This window comes from Bos grunniens, chromosome 14 (genome assembly GCF_055505025.1).
Source record: "Bos grunniens cultivar Pamir isolate PY7600 chromosome 14, Bosgru_T2T1.0, whole genome shotgun sequence".
NCBI classification, from domain to species: domain Eukaryota; kingdom Metazoa; phylum Chordata; class Mammalia; order Artiodactyla; family Bovidae; genus Bos; species Bos grunniens.
In genome coordinates, this window is record NC_141178.1 from 59965026 (window position 1) to 59981689 (window position 16664).

The 16664-nt window shown below is 42.6% G+C and overlaps 1 protein-coding gene across 3 annotated transcripts in view; it reads right to left on the reverse strand.

Annotated features, from left to right (window-relative positions):
• RP1 (RP1 axonemal microtubule associated) overlaps window positions 1-16664 on the reverse strand; it is a 149041-nt gene that overhangs the window by 24253 nt on the left and 108124 nt on the right. For 2 of the 3 annotated variants that reach the window (XM_086335466.1, XM_086335465.1), the window contains exons 13-15: window positions 16058-16161; window positions 13015-13191; window positions 7830-8042 (exon numbers count right to left, since the gene is read on the reverse strand). In XM_086335466.1, coding sequence (XP_086191592.1) covers window positions 7830-8042; window positions 13015-13191; window positions 16058-16161 — 494 coding nt within the window. Of the gene's footprint in view, window positions 1-5060; window positions 5848-7829; window positions 8043-13014; window positions 13192-16057; window positions 16162-16664 lie in introns of those variants that run through there. The other variant, XM_086335467.1, reaches the window with a different exon arrangement.

The following is a 16664-nucleotide window of genomic DNA, read 5'->3' on the forward strand; positions in this document are numbered from 1 at the left end:
TTTCTCTGCCCTTTGGCCTCCTCCCTCCCCTCCACTGTGCATTGTTTATCTACATGGTGCATTAATCAGATCTCCCCAATGGCAGAAATACCTGCTCAACCATAAAGATCAATGTTTCTACATCTGGCACTAGCCTCATAACTCTTCAGAAAATAATGTTTCTTTCTCAAGTCCCATAAGGGAGGATGACGACCCACACTCACCTTGTATATGCAGATTATCTTTGGTGAAATTTGTGTAAAATGCTGATATATAATTTCCCGTAAAGATAGCGCTTAGTGAAGAACCGACTGGTCAGAGGACTTGGGGAGATACTGGGCTGCGCCTAATGGAAGTTCTCAGCTTAAATATTTACTCATGACCTTATTAATGTTACTAGCTGAATTATTTGCATTCTGCCTATCTTTTAAGTGGGCTTTCCAGGTGGCACAGTAATAAAGAATCAATCTGCTGCCATCACGGGAGACACAAGAAACAGCTTCAACCCCTGGGTTGGGAAGATCCCTACAGGAGAAAATGGCAACCCACTCCAGTATTCTTACCTGGAGAATCCCATGGACAGAGGAGCCTGGCGGGCTACCATCTATGGGGTCGCAAAGAGTTGAACGTGACTGAGCACATACACATCATTGTTTTTTGAATTACCAAATGTGTGACTAAACCTCAGATAAAATTAATGATGACTAGGCAATTTGAAATAATTAACCAATATATAGTTTTATAAGATCAATGATTAAAAAGCTATGGTACATATACACAATGGAGTATTACTCAGCCATTAAAAAGAATACATTTGAATCAGTTCTAATGAGGTGGATGAAACTGGAGCCTATTATACAGAGTGAAGTAAGCCAGAAGGCAAAACACCAATACAGTATAATAATGCATATATATGGAATTTAGAAAGATGGTAACAATAACCCTGTGTACGAGACAGCAAAAGAGAACACTGATGTATAGAGCAGTCTCATGGATTCTGTGGGAGAAGGAGAGGGTTGGAAGATTTGGGAGAATGGCATTGAAACATGTAAAATATCATGTATGAAACGAGATGCCAGTCCAGGTTCGATGCACGATACTGGACGCTTGGGGCTAGTGCACTGGGACGACCCAGAGGGATGGTATGGGGAGGGAGGAGGGAGGAGGGTTCAGGATGGGGAACACATGTATACCTGTGGTGGATTCATTTTGATATTTGGCAAAACTAATACAATTATGTAAAGTTTAAAAATAAAATAAAATTAAAAAAAAAACACAATCAAAAAAGAAAAAAAAGCAACAAGAGGGAACCACTTTCTAAACCACAACAAATTAGTGAGACAGGTGGTCCAGAGGCTTTTGGTTACTGATAACAGGGTCTAGTTAAGTAACAGCACTGATTGGCCATCCATGAAATCCTTTCCTGACTTGGAAATGAGAATTCCTAGTGCTACGGGACAAAGCTGGTCCCATAAAATGCCTCCCAAAACATTGTCAAAATTAAGACTGAAAGGGAGGGGATTGTAAAATAACGTTGCCCACCATCCAGTTCTACATGCCATTAGCACTGCAATCTCTGACATATAGTATATCCTAAAAGGAACTCGGGACAAAGATCAGGATGAAGCACTTGTGCTCTGGGAAAACTGAAGAGCTCTTCAGATGCCTAGATATTTTCAGGAGAAATTTTTTATGAATCTGGATTTTTGCATCTTCCCATTCTTAGAATGGGGCTTCCCAGGAGACTCAGTGGATTAAGAATCTGCCTGAAATCCAGGAGACGCAGGAGATTCAGGTTCAAGCCCTGGGTCAGGAAGATTTCCTGCAGGAGGGCATGGCAACCCACTCCAGTGTTCTTGCCTGGAGAATCCCATGGACAGAGGAGCTGGCAGCCTATAGTACACAGGGTCACAAATAGTCAGACACGACTGAAGCAATGAAGCATGCACACACGCATACTTAGAATAGCACTAACACCATAACTAAGATGTCCGCTCCTCATGACCAGCAGCAAGCTTCTGCTGGGGTTTGTCCTTGATTTCACGTACCCCTTCTCCATAATCACACATACATTGACCTCCCACTTGCCTCTTTGGAACAGTTCTCAGAGCTCTCCAAGAGGCCGTCTCCCAGACTACAGCCTCAGCTTGCTGCTTCTGCTGCTAAGTCACTTCAGTCGTGTCTGACTCCGTGCAACCCCATAGACAGCAGCCCATCAGGCTCCCCCGTCCCTGGGACTCTCCAGGCAAGAACACTGGAGTGGGTTGTCATTTCCTTCTCCAGTGCATGAAAGTGAAAAGTGAAAGTGAAGTCGCTCAGACATGTCCAACTCTTCGAGACCCCATGGACTGCAGCCCACCAGGCTTCTCCGTCCATGGGATTTTCCAGGCAAGAGTACTAGAGTGGGTTGCCATTGCCTTCTCCGCAGCTTGGCTCGAATAAAATTTTCTATTTCTTTCTTAGATTTACTATTGGTTAAATTTTTCATTGACAAAGACAGATCCACTAAAAACATGACATCATTATTTACATAAAACGAAGTTTTTCACTGAATTAACCCACTGATCTAGCATTAAGTATACCTGGCCCAGCTCTATGTTTCATAAGCAACTTCATCAAAATCTGAATAGTCTTTAACTTTCTAGCTACTTGCATGTGTAGAAATATATTTTGAGTGAAGAGGCAACATTAGATAAAACTGAGATGAGAGAATCATGCCTACTTTCTACAAACTAAACTCTTGCCAACAAACAAGGATCCTACTGGTGTGGGGTGTGTTTGTGTGTACACTGTCTTTGGTTTCCTGATTACTCTTCAGCTTGTCTTTCCTACAAATCCTACACCTTTTTTCCCTTCATATTCATGTTTAGTGACAAGTTCCACCTATGTTGTTGTGAGGCCTGTTTTTCTTCTTTATATTAACAACCATACAATTGTTCCTAGAAAAGGCAAGCAGTTTGCATTCATGCTACCTTGAATCGCTTCTACACCCAAATCTATTAAAGTGATTTACTCCTACGGTATAACAATTTTATGGTAACAGAAATAGAAACATTTGTTACAGGATCAGCATCGCTTGGTTTAAACATGTGTGTTTGCCTATAAGAAATGTTTTCAAATATACAATGGCAGACACATTGCAAACATTAATGCTTTTATTCAATTTCTACCATCAGCATCTGCAGAGGAGCTCCCAGGACTGAGGCACTGTCGGGTATTTAAGGCATAGGAATGTCCACTGCATCTTCAATTCCTTTGGAAATCATAAGCATGCCTTACGCCAGCCCCTACGCAAATCAGGACAATTAAGATAATTGCTACCATTCTCTTTTCAAAACTGAAGTCATTCTAGCCCAGGGATTTCTGATCAGATACAGTGAAAGTGAACAATAACGTGCCTGATTGTTATGTACCAATAATAGCTCCTAAGAGCAAAAAAAGCACATGCTTTCTGACTCAAAAGACCCACCATGGAGACAGGCTGGATCCTGGACCCTTTGCGGCAGTGCTGAACTGCCTGCACCTGGACAAACACCTCCTCAAACAACAGAATAGAAACAAACTATACAAGATTAAAAATAACTGAATGCATGCACAGGGCAGGGCAAATCCTGGACAAAAGATACAGAGAGACCGAGAGACCCCAACTGCCATTTCTAAACAGCCTGGAGCAAAAGCAGGGGACTGCACATGCCCCCGCACACACCACCACCTAAGGGTGGGCAAACCACCTAAGCCACCCCTCCTGCCTAACCTGTGGACACAGCCCCTCACCCTAGAAGGAACCAGCTCACCCACCGCAGGCAGGGAGCAAGGGCGCCTCTCACTTGTCCTCACACCCTCCTGCGGCAGTGTGCTCAGCCATGCCCGACTCTGAGGGACCCTGTGCACTGTAGCCCGCCAGGCTCTTCTGTCTATGGAATGCTCCAGGCGAGAAATACTGGAGTGGGTCGCATTTCCTTCTCCACCTGCTGAAGCGGGAACCCAAATAAAGCCTTGCCTGAATTTCTTCTCTGGCATCTAGTCAATATCTGTTAAGGAGGCCACAAACCTAGTCAACATCACTACCAAAATCTCAGGGGGAGAGGTTTAGTTGGACAACCATATTGAAGGGTCACTAGACAAGTTATGATGTAAAGGAAACACTACGATGAAAGCGGTAGAAGTAACATACATATGATGAGGGTTCTGTGCAGGCACCTCTCTGCAAAAGTACTGACAATCACATAAGTCTACTGAGTAGATCCTGAAGATCTAATTGGCTTTTTCAATGAGTCATGAGTCAGGTGGTGCCCACACAGCATGTGGAGGGAGACTGGGGGGCAGGGGGCTGCCAAGTGAAGAGGGTTCTAAAGGCAAGACAGGAGAGTCATAAACAAAAAAGGTTATTTCAGATTAAGTCATCTCCCTTCGGGGACAGGAGGGTCTTATTAGATGGGTTACCTCATCTTCCTTTGGGGGCTGGAAAGGGCCCACATGATAGCTTACCTCACTGGAGCTGAGGTAACTCCAGAAAATCCCTAACCGACCAGCTAGGACTCCGTTTCTGGGGGAGGGTAAAACTTCAGTTGGGCTTCCCTGGTGGCTCAGTGGTAAAGAATCCACCTGCCAATGCAAGATACATGGGTTCAATCCCTCAGTCAGGAAGATCCCGTGGAGAAGGAAATGGCAACCCATTCCAGTATTCTTGCCTGAAGAATCCCATGGATCCATGGGGAGGCACTTGGCAGGCTACAGTCCATGGGACCACAAAGAGTTGGACACAATTTAGCGACTAAACAGCAAAACTTCATTCAGGCTAGATATTAAGTCCAGGTTCAGTGACATGCCCAGCATAAGTGACTCTTGGGCCCATGCTCTTCTTTTTAATAATACCAAAATAAGGATTTTCCTGGCAGTCCAGAGGCTAAGACTCTGTGCTTCCAATCTAAGGGGCACGGGTTTGATCCCTGGTTGCAGAACTAATATCCCACATGCTGCATAGCCAAAAAAAGAGAATATTCACAAACATTTTTTGAAAAAGCTCCTGAATTGCCAGGGAAAAGTAAAAGCAAATATGAAATGAAGACAATAAAATAAAGTTCAAATCTTTGATTTTATTATTAAAATAATCATAATGCTAAGTCACTTCAGTAGTGTCCGACTCTGTGTGACCCCATAGATGGCAGCCCACCAGGCTCTGCCGAACCTGGGATTCTCCAGGCAAGAACACTGGAGTGGGTTGCCATTACCTTCGCCAATGCATGAAAGTGAAAAGTAAAAGTGAAGTTGCTCAGTCGTGTCTGACTCTTCGCGATCCCATGGACTGAAGCTTACCAGGCTCCTCCGTCCGTGGGATTTTCCAGGCAAGAGTACTGGAGTGGGTTGCCACTGCCTTCTCCAAAATAATCATAATAACAATTCCCTGGTGGTTCAGATGGTAAAGAATATGCCTGCAATTTGGGAGATGTGGGTTCAATCCCCGGGTTGGGAAGATTCCCTGGAGATGGAAATGGCAACCCACTCTACTATTCTTGCCTGGAGAATCCCATGGACAGAGGAGCCAGGTGGGCTATGGTCCTTGGAGTCTTAGAGTCAGACAGGACTTTAGTGACTAACACTACTGTCCAAAAGCAAACGGAACCTCTGTTTTCTTCAAGTTATCAAAAATCTTTAAGAGACGCTACTTGAGTTTAAAAAACTCCAATACATGATTGCTGGCCTCAGTTCCACAGTGCACAGGAAATTCTGAACTTAGCTTTTCATCCTGAGAAGTCCACGGTGGGGCAGGGGCGGGGGTTTGGTCTTTGTGCTAGAGCACAAAACAGCCTGAGCAGAAACAATTTCAGACCCAATTCTTCACCTGAAAAGCTGTCAGCAAGGCTGGTTCTAGAAAAATTAAAAAATAAAAAAGAAAACCACTTTGTCTTTTGGAAGCACCTCCCTGCGGGGTTTCCTGACTCCAGTTTCCTCTTGGCAATCAACCCAGTTTCTCCAGGCTGATACCATGAATCCTCCACAACAGGTGGGCAGACCTGGCATGACTGAGCGCTGACACCAATGCGGCTGTGGACAATCACTCAGCCAGTTCCTCTGTGTTAGGATAACACTCCCCTGCGTTAATCTGTTCATTTCTGCTCATGTTCCTATGCTCAGTAAAGCCTTCCGCCAGGACTCCTTCCATTCCCTCAGCTGGTCAGAACGCTGAGTCACCCACCTGGCAGGCGGAAGGAAAAAGAAGGAAGCCTTCGTGTTCAGAGGAGCACGGACAGAGCCAAGATTCTGCTCCACACTTGCAGAGGAAGCGTCTTCGCTTGGAGGGACAAGAGAAACACCATGCAGAGGAAAAAATGGAAGCAATAGAGAGGCCCCGGCAAACTGGAAAGGGAGAAACGGAAGAACCAAGAGAAGCCCCATCCAACCAGAGGATGAGGCAGCCACACGTAAGGTGACTGAGCACCAAGCTGGCCCTTTGGTTGTTGTCACAGGAAGACAGAGTTCAGGGCCGGCCCATCCCCAGTTTGGGGTGACAGTTATCTGTGCCCCCATAAACTGCCTCCGGCAACTCTGAAACACATGCACATAAACACATGTGTCACGTAGGAACACACCTTCTGTCTCCTGGTTCTGAGCAGTCCCAGGAGCCCCAGAAGAAACAGGTTTGTCCATTCTGTGGATGTAGGTGATGGCAAGGAAGGCGGCTTCCTGGAGGTGACCAGGCGTGATGAAATCTCACCTTCCATAGTCTGGCCACAGCAGAGCTGGTAACCATTTTCATCTCAGTTCGTCCACTTGCCAGTTTAAAAGCTATAAGCAGGACTCTGTCTCTTCTGTGACGTGGGACACGCCCACTTCCCAATGCTCTTATGAGCCCATCCAGGATGCTACCTAAATGTGTGTGTACATGTGCTTTTCGCTTTTGCACTGTGCACAGTGAAGTCAGGGGCACGGAACCATGAATGGTCTAAATCTTCCCTCCTCTCCAACCAGAAGCTCACGCAAATTCTCCCAGAGAGATGCCCCCCTGGTAAGGAGAGGGGGGACAGGGAGCATCTCCAAGTTTATCCAAAAGGCACAGTTTAAACCAAACTCTTTCAAATGAAAATGGATGAGCAGAGCATTAATAGACTTGCTAAATGGCAACTGTGCCCCTCAACCTGTCAGAGATGTATGAAAATATAAAAGTTGTGATATTGGTTACAAGTCACCCCTCCAGAGTTACAAGATGTTAAGGAAAAACTTCTAATATTTAGAGCATAAAATTACTTTCTGGGACTTCCCCGATGGTCCGGTGGTTAAGATTCAGTGTTTCCAGAGCAGGGGGCCCCAGTTCAATGTCTGGTCAGAGAACAAGGATCCCACATATCACAGGGTGCAGACAAAAAAAAAATTACCTCCTTACTCACAGAGCAGGCTTTCCACTGGTGGGAACTCAGGTTCCAAGGAAGCAGTTCAGGAAACATGACTGAGCTGGGACTTCCCAGGGCCTTGGTTCTCAAAGTGTGGTTTGGGGCCTGACTCAACAACAGCAGCTTGATGCTCATTAGAAACACAGACACATAGGTCCTGGAGCAGTCTATCTGAGTCAGAACCCATTTTCTAACACTATTTCCAGGTGATCTGCATGCACCTTTCATTTCAGAAGCAGTGTCTAAGGGTCAAGGACCCCTTCTGGTCACACCAAGAGGGCACCCACCCCCAGCCATGTATTAACAATACCAGTCAAGGGGGGCTACCACGTAGCACATCCAATTTTCCAGAGTTTTCATAGGTTAAAACTAAAAAGCAAAACACTCAAGCAAGCAACACTTGTAGCAATTCTTGGCAAGTGTCTTAGACATTCGCTGAGAAAAACACGAGCAGATGCTTACAGCTCCATCACACCGTCCATCCTTAATCCTCAGAAACATCCGTGCATTCTTCACACTTTCAAACATGCATATCCTAGAGCTGATTTTATGCACTCTCCAGTAGGACTTTTCAGACGGCTTTCCTACGCCCGTGCAGCTCCCATCCGGCTGGAGGCAGAGGGCCTGGCACAGGCTGGTGGCAAGCAGAACCACTGCGCTGTTGAGCAACACACCCTGCAGAGCAACCAACAGCACAGAAAGGCAGTAAGTGACACGCCTGTGTCTTGCTAGAGAAATATGGCAATAGAGCCCATTTTCTTACAAAAGCTGCAGTTATCGGGATCTTACCAGAAGCTTGGTGGGAAAGAATGAGCAAAAAAAAAAGGAAATAAAAAATTTAACTGCTATGTAAAGCTAAACAAAACTAAAGAAGGTGGTCTGGTTGACTCATTATGATTTACATTAATCATTACTTATTGAGACTGTAAGAATCAGCATCAGATGCTACAGAGATTTTAAGAAGATGCAAAACCCACAAACACTTCTCTTAAGAAGTTTCCAATCACTCTAAGCAAATAGTTTGAATACTAATACAGAGAAGAATAAAAATAGTGTTCTATAAGAGTGCTTGAATTTTGACAAGTAATCTATGGATATTAGTTAAATGTATGCATGTAGGAGGGGCTTCCCAGGTGGTGCTAGTGGTAAAGAACACGCCTGCCAATGCAGGGGACGTAAGAGATGCAGGCTTGATCCCTGGGTCAGGAAGATCCCCTGGAGGAGGGCATGGCAACCTACTCCAGTATTCTTGCCTGGAGAATGCCATGGACAGAGGAGCCTGATGAGCTATAGTCCATAGGGTCTCGAAGAGTCAGACATAATTGAAGTGACTTAGCACTCACACACACATGCATGGAGGAATAAATGAATGAATGAAAAGAAGTATTGAATATAACTAAAGCCAAATTAAGTAAATCTTCTCTAATCAATAGCTTTAGTCAGTTCAGTTGCTCAGTTGTATCCAACTCTTTGCAACCCCATGGACTGCAGCACACCAAGCCTCCCTGTCCATCACCAACTCCCAGAGCTTGCTCAAACTCATGTCCACCAAGTTGGTCATGCCATCTCATCCTCTGTCGTCTCCTTCTCCTCCTGCCTTCAATCTTTCCCAGCATCAAGGGCTTTTCCAATGAGTCAGTTCTTTGATCAGGTGGCCAAAGAGCTTCAGCTTCAGCATCAGTCCTTCCAATGAATATTCAGGATTGACTTCCTTTAGGATGGACTGGTTGGATCTCCTTGCAGTCCAAGGGACTCTCAAGAGTTTGCTCCAACACCACAGTTCAAAAGCATCAATTCTTCAGTGCTTAGCTTTCTTTATGATTCAACTCTCACATCCATACATGACTATTGGGAAAACCATAGCTTTGACTAGATGGACATTTGTCAACAAAGTGATTGATGCCTCTGCTTTTTAATATGCTGTCTAGATTGGTCATAGCTTTTCTTCCAAGGAGCAAGTATCTTTTCATTCCAAAACTACAGTCACCATCTGCAGTGATTTTGGAGCCCAAGAAAATGAAGTCTGCCACTGTTTCCATTGTTTCCTTATCTATTTGCCATGAAGTGATAGGACTGGATGTCATGATCTTAGTTTTCTGAATGTTGAGTTTTAAGCCAGCTTTTTCACTCTCTTCTTTCACTTTCATCAAGAAGCTCTTTAGTTCCTCTTCACTTTCTACCATAAGGGTGGTATTATCTGCATATCTGAGGTTATTGATATTTCTCCCTGCAATCTTGAATCCAGCTTGTGCTTCATCCAGCCCAGCGTTTCACATGATATATTCTGCATATAAGCAATAGCTTAAGAGGAAGATATTAAAAGTTCTTGAAAATTAGTTAGAAATGTACTAACACAGTAGAGAAATGAATAAAAGACACAAATACACAAGTCACAAAATACAAATGATGAATATGCAAAAGGAAAAATAATCTATAAGAGTAATAAAAATAATAATAAAGTGAAAATTAAATGTTTATTTCTCTAGAAGATTGTCAAAGTTTCTTTCAAGGACTGCTATACTCAACACCAAGGTCCATGATATCAATATAAATAATATCCTGCTCTGTCAAAGGGAACTTGGTAGTAACGAGCATCATTTTACCTGGAAAGGTCTGGCCTTTGTCCTAGGTTTCTGAGAAGTAATCACCAACCCCTAACGGTGCTGTGCCTAACAGGAGTGTCTTTGCTTGCCTGGCAGCCTTGGGTCAGCCAGATGGTAAAGATGCGACTTAGGGTGGGAACTTTGCGTAACGAGGTGTCAGCTGACCTCCCAAGAGGTCTCTTCCCTCTGCATCTCTTTCCTTAATGAATGTTAGAGACTGAGACTGGCCTTATGGACTCCCTATGTGAGGGACCCCAGGAAAGCCTCTGGGCCCAAGTATCAGGTAAGCCTCCCTGGATGGCAGTGCTCCATGAATATCATCACACATCAGTGCAGAGAAAGTCACATCATCCTGATTCCAGGAAGAGGACAACCACAATTTCCACATTTGGTGCTTTTCCTGAACTCTGCCCTCTGCATCTCTTCCCTTAGTGAATGTTAAATCTGCATCCTTTCTCTGTAATACCATGAATGTGAGAGCAATGATTTAGTTCTGGGTCATTCTCATGAATTATCAAAACTTGATAGTGACCTCAAGAATCCTTCACTCTGAAGTCCCTGTCAGAAGCGAGGGTGGTCATGTCAACTGTCCCCTCTAACCTCATGATTTGACTTTCCCAGGATTAAGTACTGGTACATTTCTGGAGAGAGATTTGTCAATATGTTGCCAAGAGTCTTAAAGGGCTCATATTCTGACCTTTCAATTCAATTTTGAATGATCTAGGCTAAGAAAATAATAAAATATGTTGTCAGAGACATAAGTCCAAGTACATTTTCCAGTAATACATTAAAGGTAATAAAATAAAGAAATTAAGATTAAATATCCAATGATAAATTCATATTTTCCTAATGTTTGAATATAATGTAACCATATTTTCCCCATGTTGTCTGGGGAAAATAATAACATAATGAAGTGTTTATTACATCAGATCAGTCGCTCAGTCGTGTCCGACTGCCAGGCCTCCCTGTCCATCACCAACTCCCGGAGTTCACTGAGACTCACGTCCATCGAGTCAGCGATGCCATCCAGCCATCTCACCCTCTGTTGTCCCCTTCTCCTCCTGCCCCCAATCCCTCCCAGCATCAGGGTCTTTTCCAATGAATCAACTCTTCACATTAGGTGGCCAAAGTACAGGAGTTTCAGCTTTAGCATCATTTCTTCCAAAGAAATCCCAGGGCTGATCTCCTTCAGAATGGACTGGTTGGATCTCCTTGCAGTCCAAGGGACTCTCAAGAGTCTTCTCCAACACCACAGTTCAAAAGCATCAATTCTTTGGCACTCAGTCTTCTTCACAGTCCAACTCTCACATCCATACACGACCACAGGAAAAACCATAGCCTTGACTAGATGAACCTTTGTTGGCAAAGTAATGTCTCTGCTTTGAATATGCTATCTAGGTTGGTCATAACTTTCCTTCCAAGGAGTAAGCATCTTTTAATTTCATGGCTGCAGTCACCATCTGTAGTGATTTTGGAGCCCAGAAAAATAAAGTCTGACACTGTTTCCACTGTTTCCCCATCTATTTCCCATGAAGTGGTGGGACTGGATGCCATGATCTTCGTTTTCTGAATGTTGAGCTTTAAGCCAACTTTTTCACTCTCCACTTTCACTTTCATCAAGAGGCTTTTTAGTTCCTCTTCACTTTCTGCCATAAAGGTGGTGTCATCTGCATATTTGAGGTTATTGATATTTCTCTTGGCAATCTTGATTCCAGCTTGTGTTTCTTCCAGTCCAGTGTTTCTCATGATGTACTCTGCATATAAGTTAAATAAACAGGGTGACAATATACAGCCTTGACAAACTCCTTTTCCTATTTGGAACCAGTCTGTAATATACAGCCTTGACGAACTCCTTTCCCTATTTGGAACCAGTCTGTTGTTCCATGTCCAGTTCTAACTGTTGCTTCCTGACCTGCATACAAATTTCTCAAGAGGCAGATCAGGTGGTCTGGTATTCCCATCTCTTGAAGAATTTTCCACAGTTTATTGTGATCCACACAGTCAAAGGCTTTGGCATAGTCAATAAAGCAGAAATAGATGTTTTTCTGGAACTCTCTTGCTTTTTCTATGATCCAGCAGATGTTGGCAATTTGATCTTTGGTTCCTCCGCCTTTTCTAAAACCAGCTTGAACATCTGGAAGTTCACGGTTCACGTATTGCTGAAGCCTGGCTTGGAGAATTTTGAGCATTACTTTACTAGCGTGTGAGAGGAGTGCAATTGTGCAGTAGTTTGAGCATTCTTTGGCATTGCCTTTCTTTGGGATTGGGATGAAAACTGACCTTTTCCAGTCCTGTGGCCACTGCTGAGTTTTCCAAATTTGCTGGCATATTGAGTGCAGCACTTTCACAGCATCATCATAGTAGGTCTAAAAAGTTTTGAAGACAAATTGACTGATTGGATTCATAATTCACCAGACTAGATATGTTGTACTCATTAAAAGTTGTAACTTTTCAGAAAACATTCTCTTTATTTTTAAAATGTAGATAACAATATCTGTCAGAAATGTCATGGTGGTTAGATTTAGTATTGTGTATGGTGAAGCTCTCAGTAAAGTGTCTGTAATAAAACAGGCAATCTCACAAATGATACCTATTGCATTAATAATATCATTTAAAGATAAAAAGATAAATTCACAAACATGTATTACAAAGAAAAAAAACATAAGCAATATGAAATGATCACACACATACAACACTCAAAGAGTATAAATATGTAAATATTCTAACAGTTAGAAAAGTTAAATATAGATTTGTTTCACTCCCAAATATAAGATTCTCTAACTTTTTATTTGAAATTCCCACAGCCATAGTTTTAACCTGCAAATTCAATTGACATTGGCTGTTACTCCCATCATTTTAGTGTTGCTAAGGCTGCCGTCCCTACGATCACATTCTGGGTGGACAAAATGACCACAGGCATCAATGCCCCGAGTGGAAAAAGATCTGATTTCTCCACTGTGACTTCATTCAAGAGTTTTCCTCAACAGGGCAAAAGAAAATACAAGTTTAAGAGTATCAGCTTTAATGACCTTCCTCCAGTTTACCTTGACAAAAACCACAAACTCTTTTGAAAGGTCTGCATAGCCTGCCGATGATTCGTTAGTTATTTTGCCATGGCGATCAAAAATAACCAAGTGGCCGGGAACCCGTGCTGACTCAAGGAGTGCGCAGCGGTTGGGCTGGGACAGCACCCGCATCTCAGTGGAGGCCCCACCACTAGCCTAAAAGAAAAAGGGAAAACAAAACAAAATGAAAGCTCTGCATAAGCAATAGAAAAGGTGTTGACACTCTATGTCTGCACAGATCCAGTGCACTGCATGGAACCCTTGAACTAGCTGTACAACTGTGACATGTTTTCTGATTCAATTCTTTTGATCTCCCGCCCTGATTTCCAGGGTCTTGCTCCAAGGACCTTCTCTTGACTTTTCAGAAACCATGTAGAGTGCTAAATAACAGCAAAAATGATTCCAGTGGCAGGGTAATTTAATGAGATGTTAATGTGCATTTTATCATTATTTTTCACTTCTTTTTTTGTGTCTTCCTAAATTAAAGACCACATAGGATCAAAAGATGAAATTAACAGATGTGTATTACTAGGTTTTGCTTGTGAAAAACTGAACAAATCAAGGAAGATAAACTATAGTGAGACATTTCTAGTTTAGGGCACTGTTTGAGGTCGGACCTCTCACTGTCTCAAGGAGGCATCTGGGCCTGAAAGTAAGGACTTACTGATGCCGCTGGAAAGGCTTGATCCGTGACACTAAAGCTGCCAACCTCAGTGAAGTTTCTTGTGTGAGGATGGCAGGTAAGCCACGGAGCCGTTCACAAAGAAACCACCTGATGTTTGATGAGAACTGGGCAGTGAGCAGTGTGGACTGAAGTTAAGAGAGTTGTCCCCAGCTTGAAATGTGTATACAACAAGGTGACCTTCATAATAACCAAGGTGGGATTTTTCTCCAACTTAGAGGGAGAGGGGTTTACAGAGAGACTTAATTTGATTTTAGAAAAATAAATAGAACATTTCTTGAACTCTTAATTTGAGTGATTCCATACCCTCAACATTCATATTTATTAAACTTCTACTGACTAGGACCTTTATGAAGCAGAATGCACTACAAAATACAGCATGAGGGACTTCCCTGGTGGTCCAGTGACTAAGACTCCAAGCTCACAACGCAGAGTGCCCCAGTTTGATCCCTGATCAGGAAACTAGATCCCATATGCCACCACTGAAATCCAGTGCAGCCAAAATATAAATAAAAATAAGCATAAAAAACAGCATGGGGTAACATGCCAAGTTCAAAAAAAAGACACCATAAAAGAAATGTGACTGATTCATGTCCGAATCTTTGCAGCCCCATGGACTCTAGCCTGCCCAACTCCTCTGTCCATGGGATTCTCCAGGCAAGAATACTGGAGTGGGTTGCCAGTTCCTTCTCCAGGGGATCTTCCCGACTCAGAGATTGAACTGGGTCTTCCATGCTGCAGGTAGATTATTTATCATCTGAGCCACCAGTGAAGCAAGTAAGTAAATTAATTAATAATTTGTTTTAAAAAAGCAATACAGCTTCCTCCTGACTATTTCCCCTCTGGGCACTTTTGTCCTGGAACCTAGCTCCCACGCTGTGAGAGTCAAGCAGCTACACTGAAGGAAGGGCCACACAGCTGTTCCACTGAGAGCTGGCGTCGACTATCAGACCTTTGACTCAACAAGCCCTTGGATGACTCCAGTCTCTAACATTTCAGCCACTTCACTTGATGCTGAGAGGAAGAGAGATGTGCTACCTTCTCTGGGTCCCGCCCAACTGCAGATTTGTAAACAAAATAAATATGGTCAATGTTGTCAAAAAAAAAAGGTGACTGATTAGTTCCTTAGCCTGAATTTCAGTCCTACAGATCATGTTTTTTCTTCAAAATTTATTGCTATCCTTAAGTTTTAAAACAAGATATAAGTAAAAAAAAAAAGTCATTGCATAAAATTATGTAAGATTATATGAGAAAGCTGTAGAATGAGGGGTGGAGTCCCAGCGTCTGTGCTCCGTGCCTGCTTTCATACTGACCAGCTCTGAGACTTTGGACAACACAGTCTTCCCACTCGTCAGGCTCCTCTTCTGTCAGAAAGGGATGCTAATGTACTCTCTCATAGGACAATAAAAAGGCTAAATGTTATAACACACAGTTAGCACTTAAAACAGTGCATGTCATCCTATGCTTTCTCAGCTTCAAAACAAATAATCATACATGGATCTTAAAAAAAAGACATTTTTAGAAGTTTTATCCATTTTAAAATTTTTATTTTATTTTTAATTGTAGGATAATTACTTTACACTACTGTGATTGTTTCTTCCGTGTATCAACATGAATCAGCCATAGATATACCTACGTCCCTTCCCTCTTAAACCTTCCTCCCACCTCCTTTCCCATCCCACCCCTCTAGGTTGTCACAGAGCACCAGCTTTGGGTTCCTTTCAAACCTAAACTAAGTAATCTCATACACTCATTCACAAAGCACACTGTGCTGTGTTTAGCTGCTCAAGTCGTGTCCAATTCTTCGCGACCCTATGGACTGTAGCCCACCAGGCTCCTCTGTCCATGAGATTTCCCAGGCAAGACTACTGGAGTGGGTAGCCATTTCCTTCTCCAGGGGATCTTCCCAATCCAGGGATCAAACCTGGGTCTCCTGCATGGCAGGCAGATTCTTTACCAACTGAGCCACCAGGGAAGCCCAACTAAGTAATACAAGGCATAATTATGTGAAACTATTGGTTTTCCCCCAATAATGTGATCCCTGAAAGGGCCTTTGGGAGGTCAGATTTCCCATTTTGAGGCTAACTGAAAGTTTGAATGTTCTCAGAGACGTGTTCTACTTTTTCTTGTCTAAATTCTAACTGCTGAAACTTAAGGCCATTTACATATCAAAATCTCAAAAATCAGTGAGACAAAACAACATGAAAAAAGTGGAAGCAAAAGCCAAAGGAAAATACAAATTCATAATCTTATGAAAGTGTCTTGTGCAAGAATATATTATATATATATATATGGATACAATACATTTGACATACGGTGAAAACAGAGATTACCACATACCATTCCAGTGACAGAGCCGTTGTCAAGAGCCAGAGAAAGGTGCCTCAATTCATGACTTTGGAAAATGCATACATTTCCTTTGTTGAAAATAACGTCAAAGAGACCTATAAAACATTTTAAGTATTAGCAAGTAATTCGTGCTTTTAAAGCTTTTTTTCTTATTCAATTATATATTGAAACCTCCTAAAAATACATTTTATGACATCTCTCAGTTAAATGTTTTTAATTAGTCAAAAGGTAGAAGAATGCTGGTAACTTTTAATAATCTACATGTTGCTTGGCATCTGGTGGCATTTCCAAGGAAAATATCTAATGCCTTCCCAAAATAAACAGTAAACTCCTGGGACAATCCAAAATAAAGCAAAAAAGCAAAAACCAAAAAACACTCAATGGAACTGTTGCCAGGAAGACAAATTATCCTAGTGTGAAAACCCATTTCCATTCTCAAGTCCCAGAGACTTGAGATAAAATGAACTGATGCATTCTAAAATTAAATACATACTATTAGGGCATTGGTGACTGGTTTGTATGATTATGATATAAAGGTTATGTCATCATATATTTGATTGCTTTTAGCTCTCCGTATACTTTTACATGCCATTTTATC